This window comes from Plectropomus leopardus, chromosome 20 (assembly GCF_026936395.1).
Source record: "Plectropomus leopardus strain MGB_pleo_1.0 chromosome 20, ASM2693639v1, whole genome shotgun sequence".
Lineage (NCBI taxonomy): Eukaryota > Metazoa > Chordata > Actinopteri > Perciformes > Serranidae > Plectropomus > Plectropomus leopardus.
The window spans coordinates 9,332,692-9,348,629 of NC_142195.1; the positions used below are offsets into that span (position 1 = coordinate 9,332,692).

General features: G+C 40.0%; 1 protein-coding gene across 1 annotated transcript in view; it reads left to right on the top strand.

The window, feature by feature from the left end:
- loxhd1a (lipoxygenase homology PLAT domains 1a) overlaps window positions 1-15,655 on the top strand; it is a 37,103-nt gene extending 21,448 nt beyond the window's left edge. Inside the window, exons 25-42 of the mRNA XM_088071331.1 lie at window positions 78-206; window positions 296-463; window positions 558-739; window positions 1,309-1,425; window positions 2,181-2,343; window positions 2,635-2,789; window positions 2,963-3,172; window positions 3,277-3,403; window positions 3,515-3,723; window positions 3,853-4,038; window positions 5,388-5,515; window positions 5,615-5,732; window positions 8,181-8,358; window positions 11,766-11,951; window positions 12,350-12,520; window positions 13,537-13,666; window positions 13,944-14,099; window positions 14,190-15,655. Coding sequence (XP_087927457.1) covers window positions 78-206; window positions 296-463; window positions 558-739; window positions 1,309-1,425; window positions 2,181-2,343; window positions 2,635-2,789; window positions 2,963-3,172; window positions 3,277-3,403; window positions 3,515-3,723; window positions 3,853-4,038; window positions 5,388-5,515; window positions 5,615-5,732; window positions 8,181-8,358; window positions 11,766-11,951; window positions 12,350-12,520; window positions 13,537-13,666; window positions 13,944-14,099; window positions 14,190-14,670 — 3,194 coding nt within the window. The 3' untranslated portion in view covers window positions 14,671-15,655. The remainder of the gene's footprint in view (window positions 1-77; window positions 207-295; window positions 464-557; window positions 740-1,308; window positions 1,426-2,180; window positions 2,344-2,634; window positions 2,790-2,962; window positions 3,173-3,276; window positions 3,404-3,514; window positions 3,724-3,852; window positions 4,039-5,387; window positions 5,516-5,614; window positions 5,733-8,180; window positions 8,359-11,765; window positions 11,952-12,349; window positions 12,521-13,536; window positions 13,667-13,943; window positions 14,100-14,189) is intronic.
- The last annotated feature ends 283 nt before the right edge of the window (window positions 15,656-15,938 follow it).

The following is a 15,938-nucleotide window of genomic DNA, read 5'->3' on the forward strand; positions in this document are numbered from 1 at the left end:
GACGATCACACTCTATTTTTATCTGTGTGCATTTGTATTTAAATGATGAAATTGTTATGTGATGTGTGCATCTACAGGGATAATTAACCTGAAGGCCTCAAAGACTCATAGGAATAAGTTTGAGCGGGGGATGATTGATGAGTTCATTGTGGAAGCTGTGGATATTGCACTGCTGAAGAAGCTGCGTGTCGGACATGACAACTGTGGTACAGTAGGACAGACTTCCTGCCTGTGCAGTAAATAATGCAAGATAGGTCTGCATATGTTATCACAACAATGTGTGTTAATATTTAAGGAGGAGGATCAGCAGGCTGGTTTCTTGACTGGGTGGAGATTGATGCCCCGTCTCTTGGACAGAAACTGCGTTTCCCCTGCGGTCGTTGGTTGGATAAAGGGGAGGATGACGGGGCCATCGTCAGGGACCTTTTCCCTAATTCTCTTCAGACAGAGCTTTACACACCATGTAAATGATCACCGCATGACAGTTTACATCAAAATGAATGTATATTTGTCATTTGATGCAAATCATCTGTAATATTTTTTGTTTCATTTTGTAGTTGTTCCTTATGAAATTAAAATCTTCACGAGTGATGTGTTTGGAGCCGGCACAGATGCAGATGTCTTCATTGTCCTCTACGGACGAGATGCAGTGTGCACCCAGCAGAAGTCTCTGTGTGTGAACAAGAGGGAGAGGAGGATGTACTTTGAGAGAGGAGCCGAGGACATGTTTATTGTTGAGGTACAGTGACAGTGTATTAGTCATGAAAGATAAATAGGTAGAACTGGTGCGTTCATCAAACTCGGCTGACCAGGCCAGTGAAGAATAGCAAGGCCATCAATGTATTTACTGCAGTGAATCCAGCACTGAATCCAGTGTTAACCCTTTAAAAAATCAATTTTCTCATGCTGCGTTCATACGCCTTTCACATGCATGTAAATAATTGATACCGAGCAAACTGGTTTGATTTCTTTTCAAAACACAGCTGAAAATGCACTGAGCAATTTGGCAAGAGATGTCCCACAAATTACAAGAAATTAGGAGACATGAAAATGATCTGAAAATAGTTTCTAAAAGGAGAAAGAGAGGGAGACATTATTAGAAATTGATAATAATTTAAAAAGTAGGGATAGTAGTAGTAGTTTTTGTTTGTTAACTGTTTTATTGTTAATTTTTTTTTGCTAAATACCAGGTAATTTTTTGTCGTAACTCTTACCATGTAACTTTTTCCCATATTTTTGAAAGAAATAAATCCAATCTGCTCAGGTTTCAAAGGGTTAAATTGGTGATATGTTCTGCTTTCCGTGCAGCTAGAAGATGTGGGGGATGTGATTGAAAAGATCCGGATCGGCCATGACAACCGTGGGATCAACCCAGGCTGGCATCTGGACAGAGTGGAGATCAGACGACTGCTCAGGAAGGGAAAGGTACTCCCTGCTGTGGAGTAAAATACTTTTTCTCTACTACATTTTCCCTATGCATTTTAGATACTTAACACAAAATAGGGAGGGAAGAGAGGAAGGGACAGATAGACGAATTAAGGAATGAGAGAGAAGGAAAAACTGAAATTTGTTTTATAAATCCTCTAAGTTGTAAAAAGAAAAAGATCTTGGTTTTCCTCAACTGTAATGTAGGCCTCATTTTTTATGGTGATGTATTTTACAAAGACATCAGCTTCATAATCCTTCCCAGCATTTACTTGTACTTGTACTTTCAATACTTAAGTACATTTGATATTCTAAAGTTACTTTTGATACTTAAGTACAGTAAACATTAAATACTTTAAGATATTCACTCAAGTAATATTCTAACAGGTGACTGTCACCTCTATCAAAGTCATTTTCTGGTAAGATATCTGTACTTTTACTCAAGTATGGCTTTCAGATACCTCATCCACCACTGCAGCTTCTGCTCACACACAAGCACTATGTTTGGTCAGTAGGTGGAGGTGTTCTCCTCACAGACAGATGAGGGTAGTCCACTGCTGTAATTTCATTTATATTTTATATTTCTCATACTGAACTGATGCTCAAAGGCCAACACTGTGTCCATTCTCCTCTCAAACGCACAAATGAAATTGTAGCTTTGTTTGTTTTCTTTTCTTTTGCTTTTCTCTCTCTCTCTCTCTCTTTCTCCCTCTTTTTCTCTGTTTTTCTCTCCTTCTCTCTTTCTGCGTCTTAAGGGTTCAGAGACTGTCATCTTCCCGTGTGAACGCTGGCTTGCCAAGTCTGAGGATGATGGAGAATGCGTGAGAGAGCTGGTGCCCTCTGACATCATCACTGAGAAACTTTCACGAGACGGAAGCCTGAAAATCACAGAAGTAGAGGTGGAAGATGCCCTGGAGAGTATGTTAACATACACAGACAAGCATCACATTCACCAGTGTTTATACACACACACATACAGAAATATGTTGTCTCACTGCTGCGGTACTGTCTTCTCCCCACCTTTCTGAGCATTAGTTTGGAAACTAGACACTTTTCCCTTAAGGTCCTTTTTAATCCCTGAGTGAGTCTCTGTTGTGACAGTGGCATCAAGCAGCGATGGAAAATTGCTTTCTTTTCACTCCGTTTTCCGCCAATTGCCTCTAACCGATTCCCCCGTGTGCTTGTCTGTGATCATCATCCCCACTACAGCTCACACATACACAGTATCAGTGATGACAGGTGATGTGTACGGAGGCGGCACCGATGCCAATGTCTTCCTCACGATTTACGGGGACCTGGGGGACACTGGGGAGAGGAAGCTCAGCAAGTCGGAGACAAACAGCAACAAGTTTGAGCGAGGATCTGTAAGAAAGTATTTTGTGTATTATCCACTGAAGTAAGGATAGACAAATATTCCAATGAGCAGCTTTATAATAAAAAACAGAATGACAGGAAATATATCACATAAAAAAAGTACAAACTATATAATTATACAAGTGTTTTTATTTCACCTATTGTCACATTTTTATATCCGCAGGTGGATAAGTTCACTATAGAAGCAATTGACCTCGGACAGGTTTTCAAGATAAAAATCCGCCATGATAACAGTATGATGAGTGCCGACTGGTACTTGGACCAGGTAGAGGTGGTTGACGTAGATACTGAAGAGGTGTTTCTCTTCTTATGTGAACGCTGGCTCTCCAGGAAAAGGGAAGACCGACGTATTGAGAGAGTCTTCTATGTTAAGGTAAATGGACTGCAAATGGATAAATGGAGTGCTTTTTTGATGCGTATCTCTAGTCTTAGCGACCACTCAAAGTGCTTTACACTACAGGCATTGTGTTCTTTCAGGGTTATGAAGGAGTAAGAGAGAGTCTAAATAGCAAAAAGAAGAACTCAGCCTTGACAGTGAAGAGTGTTGACAGTAACATGAACAAAAAGAGTAAAAAGAAGAACGAAGAAGAAATCAAGCTCCCGAGTAAGAAAAATCTTTCCTCTGTGAATGCTGGTCATTAATATTCTAACACAGACATCTTTACATAATCCCTTGCTCTCATGAATGAATAAGTGTTGTGCCCTTCCTGTGCAGTCATACCATACCACATCACCATCTGTACTGGACTGGAGCGGGATGCAAGCACCACCAGCAGGGCTTACGTGATCATCGTCGGGGCCAATCACAGCCAGACAGAGAGGTTATGGCTGGACCTGCCGGATGGGAAGAAGGGCTATGAGGCCGGCTCTCTGGAGAGCTTTCAGTCCCACGGTTCAGACGTGGGGGAGATCAAAAAGGTCGAGGTGAGGGAGGGGGTTGAGCTTTTAGAGTTTCAGTGATGACTGTGTACTCTAGCGCATCCACACACACATGAAAATGCAGAAAAATACGCCCACATTGCCTGAAGTGATTGTTTCTCGCCCTCTCTGCAGCTCGGTCACGATGGGGCCACTCCTGAAAGCTGCTGGCTAGTTGATGAGCTGTCTGTTGCTGTGCCAACCAAAGGGGTCAAATATGTCTTTGCCTGCAAGTGCTGGCTGGCCAAAGATCGAGGAGATGGTTTGACTGCTAGAGTATTCAACGTGCTGGATGCAGAGGCCATTTCCATCTCCCAGCAGGTATGTAAATGGGAGAACATTGGTGACAGCAAAGTGATCAGAGCGCAAACATCACAGCTAAATCAAATTAACAATATAATGATAACGAGTCAGTTTCAGACTGTCACTAATGAAACCAATGGAATTGTGTGGAAAGTCTACATCAGAACTGTCATTTTAAATAAATACATTTAAATGTGGTAAATCTCTTGTTTTATTTGGGATTTTAAATTAACTTCAAGACAAGAGTATCTGAAAGATCACCATCCAGCCTGTTACAAATATGCAGATACATTTGAGAGGGGACATTTCTTACCCCTTGTCTTTTACCACAAGACATAAACATTTGATTTGTTGAAAAAATGCCGAACATTGTTTTTTATGTTTTTTACAGCATAAAAAACAAAGAAAAACAGAAAGCCAATAGGCATTGCATATCATATGTAACAAGTGGGCAAAGGCTGCTTCATTAGTACAATGTGTTGTGAATTTCAGACTCTCCAGATGTTATGTGTTTTGCCATTTCATTTAACCATAAATCACATGCAGGAACAGAATCTATCTTCAACACTCGTAAAATTAACTTCTTTGCAACCACCATTCCAAACAAAACAGCCATTTTGGGGTATTTACTAGCAGAGGATAAGGAGCTAGTCACTACAGGGTAGCTATGAACAGTTCAGGTTTCCAAAATTTCCCAAATGCCTCAGAGAACATGTGACGTTTCTCCTGTATGTATACAGTTTACTGGAGATGCTGGATATTGTTGTGCTATGACACTCAAATCTCAGAATTAAAAATATGATTCACTACACTATTGATATAAAAAAAAGGTTTTATTGAAGGTAGATTTATTGGTATTAGATGTGTCTAAAAGGTTTGTGATATTTATGAGGGCTTATCTTGGCTGATTTGGGGAATGTCTTTGACACCACTATGTTTATGAGCCCTTTTAAAATTTTTGGCCCTTCAATAATGTGAGTTAAAGTTATGCACAGTCACATTACAAATAAGATTAGAAATGATGAGTAGCCTCCTTAAAATAACTTTTATCATCAATGATTGTCAGAGTTTCTTTTAGCATTAGAAATAGAAAATGTTTCTACATTACAATCTCACAATTTTACAACTTATTTTTAATCATACCCCTCCATGACTTGCTGCTGTTTGAACTGTATTATTGTAAAAACAAGATGTCTGTTTATCATTTGATATTGACTAATGGATGTAATGGATGGAGGATAAATTCAAATCCTCGTCTAGTGGAGTTTTAGAGATACTACCAGTGTAGTACTTATGTGAGTATATAAATAAAAAAAAAAAAATCTATCAAGTAAAATATCTTATCTTATATTCTATTTTCACATCAGATTATTTACGAGGTGACCGTGGTAACAGGAGACGTGCAGAACGCGGGAACAGACACCCTGATCTACATGTCTGTTTTTGGAGCCAATGGCAGCACAGAGGAGATGCTGCTGCAGAAGAATGAAGACAGGTAGCCAAATATGGCCAGCGGAAAACAACGTAAAATAAAGACAGAATTTCATTATGCTGTAGAATGTAAATTCTGTTTTGTTTGTGTGGTGAATTACAGGTTTGAGCGCGGTCAGGAGGACACTTTTAACATGGAAATTGATGACATCGCTCCACTGAGGAAAATGAGGCTTCGTATTGATGGCACGGGCAGTCGGCCTGACTGGTTCCTGGATCAGGTCAGCTCACTTTTAAGGAGAACTCAGCTGATATTACACGTCAATGTATGTTTAGAGGTCTTGAGGGCTATTGCTGCACATATGGAAAATATGTTATAAAGCCGTTTGTGGCTCATAAAACAAATATGGAGGTGCAGCATAAGAAAGCAGTAAACTAGACCTGCTCCTCATCTCTGCTTGAGGCTAGCAGCTCGAGGCTGCATTAATCATTACTAGTGTACTTTACTGAACTGTTAAATTGCAGTGAGGATAATGTAGACAACAGGTATTAACTGGGGAGAACAATACATGAAATAACATGGATAACATCTCTGGTTCTGCTGCATCAATTGTAATATTGTTGTCTAACCTGTATATATCAGGAGATGTCTGTTCAGGATATTTACAATGATTTTAATAGTATTTGGTTATGAAGAAGAAATTGCAGCTCTTGTCCATAAAACATAAAACCAGGGGCATAAAAAACACAGAACCGTAACTGTTAGCTTCTCCAAAAATCAATAGTACAAAGCAGTCACAGGTTTGTGTTTTTATGCTGGCTCTGTGTGCTGTAGGTCACAGGATCATTCAATCTATTATATCACACAGCACACAGACAAATACACACACACATCTATCCCTGCCTGCAGGAGAATGGTCAATGATTCACCCACCCACAAAGACACAGACTCATACACACACACCAGGGCCCAGAGTTCCTGGAGTGAGCATATTGACCCATTTTATTCACCATGCTGTTGTTTCTGGCACACACACACACACGCAGTAATGAGCAGTGTGTGTTTGTGTACTCAGTAGAGAAAGATAGAAAAAAAAATCATCCCAAATTTCCTTTTAGTGTAACTTGGTTTATGGTAGTTTAAATGTCACAATTTTTAATACATAGTCCAGCAATATAATGGACTGCATTAATAAACATAGTGTCCCCAAATGGTTCAGTATTTTCGCTCTCTGGCTGACCCTGTGAGGACAGCATCACTGCTCACCTCCAAATTCAGTCTGATGTTTGAGGCCAAATGAAACAGAACACATTTCCTATGCAAATGTCCTCTCTGGTAAAGGCACCATGCCTGCAGAGCAGCAGAGCAGTCAGGAACAATACCGAGCCCTGTCCGTCCGTGCCTGGGACTCAGCGACTGCGAACATCTCCTTGACTTGACCCTGCACAGAGCCTTGTGTGTTCAGCATCACAAGCAGATGTGCTGCCTTTATGGATTGCTGGGTCTATGTATTGAAATGGACACAACAGTGCACCGGGCGGACTGCCAGCATAGTAATCGGGCCAAATAAATATGCAGAGTGGAGAGGTAATACAAGTGTGGCTGCCTGAGCTCAGTCTTTGTCTAGCAACAAAATGTTTCCCAGGACGAATGATCAGAGGCAGGGTTTGTCTTCATACACATAAGTGTCCATAATATGACAATGTGGGACAGAACCTTTATTTATTTATTATTTATTTACCACCTTGGTCCAGACTGAAATAACTGTTTGATGGATTGACATTAAATTTTTGAACATTCATGGTGCCAAAAGGATAAACCCTAATTTTGGTGATCCCATGCATTCATGAGGTTGACACCTATTAGATTGCCATGCAGTCTGGTGCAGATTTTCCAGTGTTCCTGTTTTGGTTATGCACTGTGAGTTATGGCTACTGCAGCAGATGCAGATGAAGATTCCCCACCAGAACACCCATGACCATATCTCAGGTTCATGTTTGAAGTTTTTAAAATGAGGAATGATTCCTATAGTTTTAAATGTTTGCTTTACTACACACAAACTGCCTCACAGCATGTCGAGGTATGGGAACATTTGCTTAATTCCATTTGAGTATTTTAAACAAAATTGTCTGCACTTGTAATAGTTGCAATTTTTGTGCTATGTTTGGACAAAGTACTATTAATGGATTTGTCCAGAAAGTTGTCGTGCACTGTTAAAAGTACTTGCGTTGAGATTTTTTTGTATTTTAGTAGTATTTTGAATACTTCAGTATTTTCAAAAGCAAGTAGGGAGGAGAGTGAAAGCAGAAACAGCCACAGTGAGATGTTTACGGGCTGCAGACACCAGGCTCTTACTGCACCTCTGCAAACAGCTCACCTCAAACAGGTAAACTTCTTTTACCTGCCTGCTGGAAAAACATACACACATAAAAAAAACACACACAGGGGACTATGCTCGCTGCTTTTAAGATAAGCCCTCATCAGTTATAAAGACACACCTTCAAGCGGGTAGCCCTGTTGTAATGGAAATGCAAATCCCTGCAGAGATAGGCTGACAGGGCAAACTTAAGCCGGCTCATGATTGTCAAAAAGCAGCATTAGTTCTCCAGTGATTTTTTTTTTCTTTCACTGTGACAGTGGATCATAAAAATAATCAATGTCAGGACTTTGAATGACATTAAGAGTTAAGTGCGATATAACGTTTAAAGAGCTATCTCCATGTATCCAGGTGATCATGCGTAACCTGACAACAGAGGAGGTGTCTGTGTTCACCTATGAGGAGTGGCTGTCCAAGACACGTGGACCCAAGAGAACGATGATCTGTGAGATGGCTGCTGTCGTGGACGAGGAGGTGATGGTGGAGCTCACCACCTATATAGTCCAAGTCAAGACCAGTGATAGTGCAGGTAAGTCCTCAACACATGCTGGCTGCTGTCAGCTGACTCTTAAAAAATGTTTCATTAAGTTCATCAGGTAATCCCAACAAATAACAGTGAATGTGTAGCTACATGTTACAGTCAGAGAAGGACCTTTTCTTTTTCTTTCCCTGTGAAAATTAGTACATGCCGGTCATTGCAAACATTTATGTGAAAATTTAGATATGCTTCGTGTATTTTTCTGTACTTACATTATCAGCCATACTGTAAAGCAGTAGTTCTAAGCCTCTTTAGCTTAAAACAAAGCTTTTTATATTTCTGACTCATTGTCACAGGTTGACTGTGTTTTTTGGTAGTGTTTTCATGTAGTTTTATTTGAATGTAAATATAATCAACATTTAACACTGGGATAGGAGACCATTTTCAATCGACATGTTTTTACTTTTTATGACATTACTATACATTTTAAATGTCTTTTTTATGATGAATTGTACTTTGAATAACAAAAATTTTACAAAAACTATAACAGTCGTCATTGATATTGCTTATGTAACACTAATATTTAGCCTGTTTTTCTGCTTTTTAATACATTTAAATAAGTAATAAAACAGAGTGTTATGTTCCCTGACTAGGCTCAGAGGATGAGGGTAGTGACAAATAATTGAAGGGTAAAGGAAAAAGACAATCACACGAAGTCCATAAACAGCAACTGTGATTTATTTCCAAAAAAACACCCAAAGCATTAAGTGTACAAAAAATTTTTCAACAGACTAACAAAAAAATGACTTTTCTGACATTGATTGTACCCACAGCAGTCGTGGAGCAGCTTCATGGACATACCACACATAAAACTGCAATACCCTGTAATACTAGAACTAGTGGTAATAGTAATGGCAGTTTAGTAATCTTTTTATTGATTATGATTACATTAAATACATTAATTATTACATTAATAATTATTTCAGACACTGGGGCATGGTTTTCTGTCATAGCATAACAAATTCATACTCTTGATATTTTCTATAAATACATTATGGAGAATGTTTTGAGAATTTTTGAATATTAGGGGGAGTGTCCCCACAACATATATTATAATTTTTGCCCAGGTTCGAACACATTCAACAGATGAGGCCATTTCAAGTCCATCTATTCGGAATACTGACATCATCCATCCATCCTTTCATCTCAGGGTCAGCGTCAGGTCAAATCCAATGATGATCGTGAGCAGAGCAGCTTAGATGTCCTCTCTCATCAGTAACATCCTCCAGCTCTCCCTGGGGGATCCTGAAGGACTCAAATGTCAGATGAGACATTTCATCTGTCAAGTGTGTCCTGGGTCCACCTTGCAATCACGTCTCTGTTGATTGTTTCCTGAACTCTTTCAAGATAAGGCACTTGAGGGCAACCTACAGGTGCTTAAATGAGTTCAAACTAGATGGTGGCTTGATATTTCTCAGATGAGTGAGCTCCCCTATTGTACCAAATTAGCGCTATGACCTTGTAGAGGTGATTTATGTCTGTAATCACATTCTTCCAACCACTATCCAAAGCTTAAGGTGGAGTTCATGGCTATGTTACACAGCTCCTCATCAGTCATCAATCATTTATTGATGACTGTACGGCCAAGGTTGGCGAAACTTGCTTCATGTACAGCAGGTGGGCAAGTCAGCAACATCAAGCATAGACAGATGCTAACATCACATTAGAAACACGACTACTTCAACAAACATTATGCACGTTACAACAAGAGGAAGTTCACAAATAATATCTACGAGATTCACACAAAGTGTTAAGTGCAGTTCATCTGTTGGGATTAGAGAGAAGTTTTCTCATTGCAGTGGAGGAAAAAAATGTTTTTAAAAGTGGATCATTTGACCTGTCCTTGTGCCGACGTTTATGTTTTCCAGGAGGAGCAAAGCTAGAATAATTCATGTCTAACTCAAATGTGGTAGTGAAAGAAATCCTCTTCAGAAACCCTCCACATGGCTCTGCTCCCTCTTTTCTTCATGCGGTATTTTCTGTAGCTCAGTAGGGCTGCTGATCAATACGATAGCATGGCGAGAAGTCTGAGCCGACTTCAAAGGACTGCTCTCTGCCCTTGGCTGTTACTGGGAGCTAAGATGTAGCCCTGCGCCACCACTGAGGCTACGGGAGGAATAATGAGCCAGGCTGATAGACACACACACACACACACACACACGCATGTAGCCAATAACGTGCTGCACATGAAGTGATGCTCTCCTTTAGGATCATTATGAGATGATCTGCATGTACAATGTGACGAGGCATTGAATGTTAAGCACGTACATACAGGGAGGCACATAACAATACAGTCATCATTTAACAGCAACATAAAGTGCAACTCTTAATTTCATTTAAATGACAGGGCTGTTGATTATAACATCAGATTTCTAATTTAGTGTACACACATCATTGAAGACATGCTGCAGACTGCGCAAGGTTTGTGCTCACCATCACCTAATACACATTCACTAAGTGTCTGACACACTGTAATGAAATAATAAAACACAGAGGGATTACAGATGTGCTGTCTGAGTCACAGAGTGCAGCTCTCTCTGCTGCTCATTTTCCTCCATGCATAGTGTGTCCGCTTGTTAGCTGATCACTTTCCTCGGGGCTTTGAAAACTTGGTATTTATTGGCAATTCAGGAAATCCCTGCACTAGTTAAGCTGCATTGCAGTTTAAAAGAGCTACAACAAAGTGCAAGCACTTTTGAATTTATAATCGGCACAAATGAGGTCAAGTGCATTTTTTTTGTAGTTAACAATTTTATGAGTTTCATGCAGTCTAGTCAGAATAATATACATTACTGTGCAAAAGTGTTAGGCCTCTTTAAACTTTGTTATTTTAGCAAGGTTATAATGATCATTCATATTTATTTTTCAGAAGTCTCCTTACTAAAATACAACCAGAATATACAGGAGATATTTATACACTATTAAATGCAATTTTTTCAAAATAAAACAACTTCAGCAAAGTACCTTGAACTCTCTTGGGCAGACAATATGAGATTTACAATACTAATGTTATGGTGTATACACCAGGTTGCATTAAAGACATGTCTAAAGCTTGGTTGTACAATTCCATGTTTCAAGCTAAATATTGAATTCAGTCTGAAGAGTCCATTTTGTTCTGTCTTGTTGATGTTTTTATGCATTGTACATTTTCTATGTGTTCTTTGCTTGTATCTTAATGAAGGGAATGAGAAATATCCTCATCACAACTTTGCTAAAAAGACTTTTGGGCTTTACTGTAAAAATTAAGAATTCTGATTTTAGAGATAATTCTAAACATAATGTATACAGTATATTGCCCAGCTAACAATTGTTGCATTGCTCTTTGTTTAACCGGACAGGCGTTCAAGGGAAGTCGAAATTCATATTGTTTTTTTCTAACTCTCTCCTGTCCTTCTCAGGGGCAGGCACTGATGCCAACGTGTGGATCATCATTTTCGGAGAGAACGGAGACACGGGCACGCTGGCATTGAAAGAATGCAACAAGTCCAACAAGTTTGAGCGCAAGCAGGTGGACACATTTCGCTTCTCGGATATCCTCAGCATGGGAGAACTCTCCAAAGTGCGAGTTTGGCACGACAACTCAGGTCAGCCCTCGGATGAACAGTCACCCTGCATAGTGGGCTTTGTAACTGGCATTGTGAAATGTGCCTTGTAAATGAATTTATGAATGAATTTTAAGTAACAAATTAAGTTACAGCCATTCAACCCAAAATAAATCTGGCCACAGATACATTAGTCTGACATAACGGAAGATATCTGAGTCCCCACTTCTATTTTGATGAAACAGTTGATGACTAAATGGATCTGCTGTCAAAGATTAACAACTGACACATTGCTGTCTGGCTCATAGGAAGCCTGAAGCAGTGACGCAGCTTTTTACTTATTGGTTTAAAAGATTCCTGCATCCATCTTGTCACATTATTCTTGACAACATTTATTATGTATCTAATTTTTTTTTGTTTCCCGATCCCATTCCACTCAGGTCCTGCTCCAGGATGGCACTTGGAGTACATTGATGTGAAGGATGAGATCATGGACAAAACATTTCGTTTCCCCTGCGATCGCTGGCTTGCCAAGAATGACGATGATGGACAGATAATGAGAGAACTGGCGTGCGCTAACAACGACTACTTGGACCTCAACGAGAAGACGAGTAAGGCCGTCACATAAGACATATCTTGTGTCCAAAGTTGTAATCCTTTAGATTTCAGTTCTGTATTACTTGGCGACACCTGTGGTCACCATGGTAACAGCAAGTGCAGTTTAATTTAAGTAGATTGTTCCGAGTCAATATTCCCTATTTCCGATCTAAATGTGTCCCAGTTCAATGATCCCAGCACCTTTAGCACTGAGAAAGGGAGTCTAAAAAAGTCAACAGTTTGGCTCGTCTTTGCTCATTAAAATAACATACAGCAGCTCAAAAATGTGTAAGCGAGTGCCGAGCATATTAGTGTGAATCACCACAGCCAAAAGCATGAAGTTGCTGTGACCTCTTTTTGTGTGTGTGTGTGGATGGAGACGGAGATGAGCATGCTGGCAAATACTTCTATCAAGCACAGATCATCTGAATGGAAATAGAAATGGCAGCTACAATGTTGTTAAAGCACGAAACACCACATAACGTAAAATAATCAATTCTGCTCAGTTTACTGTATGCGCTGCCGTGTTGATGTGACGTCAGGTGTGTTTATCTCTGCAAATTTGGACTATATGGAATTTGCCAAAGGTTTCTGTGCAGCAGCTCCAACTTGAAATCTGTTCCATTGCACTTTTACTTTTTTTTTCCAAGTTCTGATCACGGTGGATTGTAGTGTGATACTATAGGTCCCAGAATTTTGGAGTCCAGCGAATACTCATTTAGGAGCTACTTTGTCAGTAATACAGTGTGTGTTTCAGTTTACAGTGCAGCCACACAATGATTAGTACTATATAGAAAGATAATTACTTAATGTTCCTGATAAATAATTTTAACAAAAGACTGTAAAGACCATAAATAGTATGAAAAATGGGGACTGATTTCATGGAAATCTTAGAGATTATAACTTTAAATTACTGCATATATTTCTATGCTAAGGCATCTTTATGTAGGTTATATGTTCTGTTGGTGCACATGTCTGTTTGTGAACAACTGAGACCATTTTCTTTAACTGTCTGTTTTCTCTCCAAAAGAATACGAAATTTGTATTACAACTGGAGACACTGAAACCAAAGAAAATGCCTGGATAGTTCTTGAGGGGAAGAAGGGCCGATCAAAAGAATTCGTAATGGAGAACTCCTCAAAGAAGAAGAGGTTCTTGCGGTAGGTACTTGGCGCAAGATTAACTTAATGAGCTGCAACTTGTTTACATGAAAAAGCTCAAAGAAATGTGCTTTCTCTCCCTCTAATTCTACTTTTACTCTTATTATGATAATCCCACCAGCACCAAGCACTTGAGCTACAACCAGTGCTGCAATTCCACCATGATGACATTACACCATCCAGAACAAATTAGCACTGACATGAATTTAAAGTATGTGGGCCAATTTAAGGGAACAGCTACTGACACTAACATGCTTAATTTTTCTCTCTTTTTTAGGGGAAATGTTGACAGGTTTGACTTTTCATCAAAGAACTTGGGAGACATCGCTGGTATCTGCCTCGGCCACACACCCAAGGATGGAAAGAAAGTAAAGGGGGAGGTTTTGTGGCATGTGGAGGAGGTTGTCATCACAGAAAGGGAACTAGGAAACAAGTAAGACATAAATTACTGCTCAGTGACCCACATCTACGTTCATGTGGACGCCATTTTTTGGTAACAAATCATATTTATCCTTCTTCTCAGGTATGTATTTAGCTGCAATGCCCACGTCCCGCTCTCTCCAAAGAGGGATGATTTCATGACCTTCGAGTGTGCGAAATCCATTGAGAGCTTCGCCAGTAAAGCTCGAAGCCTGGTGCCCGTCAAGTACGAAATCATCGTCATCACGGGCGATGAGAAGGGAGCAGGCACAGATGCCAATGTTTTCATCACTATCTACGGCTCCAATGGAGATTCAGGCCGCCGGCAGCTGCGGCAGAAGTTTCGGAACCTTTTCGAACGCGAGCAGACGGACCGTTTCCTGCTGGAAATGCTGGACATGGGAGAGCTGCAGAAAGTTCGGGTGGAGCACGACAACTCCGGTCTGAGCCCCGGCTGGCTGCTGGATCGTGTGGAAGTCACTAACACAGCCAACGGTGTCACCACCATCTTCCTCTGTGGGAAGTGGCTGGACACTAAGAGGGCTGATGGGCAGATTGCCAGGGTCCTTTACCCGAAATACTAGATAAACTGTTTATTTATACAAACTCTTATTGCAGAGAGATCTTCCCTCGTGTTTAAAATAATGACCAAAGAGATTCTGCTCTGGTAAGTTTTGTATCTCAGGAAGCGAGACAGATTTTTACATTCACAGTTTTTTTATTATTATATTATTGTGTGATATTTAACACTACCTGGGAATATAGCCTGCAATGAAATACTGTGACAATATCTACTTAGGTCAGGAAACTATATGTGCCATTCTTTTTAAGTTTCATATATCAGGGATGGTCTGTTCAGTTTTGTTATAATTAAGGTTTTATAAAACATTAAACTCTTTTGCAATGCTCAGTGCAGCTTTCCACCTGTTTGATTCACTGGTGGGTTTGTTCAAACAACATCCATAACTGCAGAACTTTATTTTAAAACTGTTCAAGTACTTTTGTAATAAAGGGATATTTAGCTGATATTTAACCAGCTTTGTATCAAAACAATGTGGGTAGTATGTGTACATGAACTGTGGTAGACTTTCCTCCATATAGCCAGTGCCTAGATACCCCCCCCCTTGATTTAAAGTTATGTAATTTGGTGGAGTTTTGCTGGCTCTTGGGGCTGTACTACAGGCTGTACTTAGTGCACTGCCTATTTCTTTCCTAAAATGTTTTCATAAATGTATTTCAATGCCCCATTCGCTGTAATGGCAGTTTGTGAACAGGAAGTGGGTGCCTCACTGCTTCCTGCATAGTAGGAAAAACACAAAAAAACACCCTCTCAATTTTTTTTCTGGTCATGTGTCACCCATTTCAAAAGTTTTTTTGCATCTTTGTACTGCAGAGATGTATGTGAGGGCCTTCTTTATGTTGGTGAAATACTTGTTTAAAGCTGGGGTAGGCAGATACCAAGCAGGATTTATATATACACCCTCCTCCTGCAGCCCTCCCCTCTCTGTCCTAAGCTCCTCCCACCAGATGACTACAGGCACATGCACGCTCTTCATACAGTCACCAAACGTTTCCTATACGTGATTTATTTAATCTTATTGCACTGTGGAGTTGCACCCAGCACATTTACTCATTCCATCCTTTCCTTGCTCTTTCTGTCTCTCTCCATTTATCAGATTACAGATGAGACAAGAATTAGCTAGTTAGCTACCCTACAGTCCCTCCGCCTCACTCCGTGCTGCTGTGGACTGCTTCACCTGGAGGACAATGGCAAGGCAAGGCAAGGCAAGGCAGTTTTATTTGTTAGTTGTCTAAATGTATTACTAAACAGGGCAATTCAAAGTGCTTTACA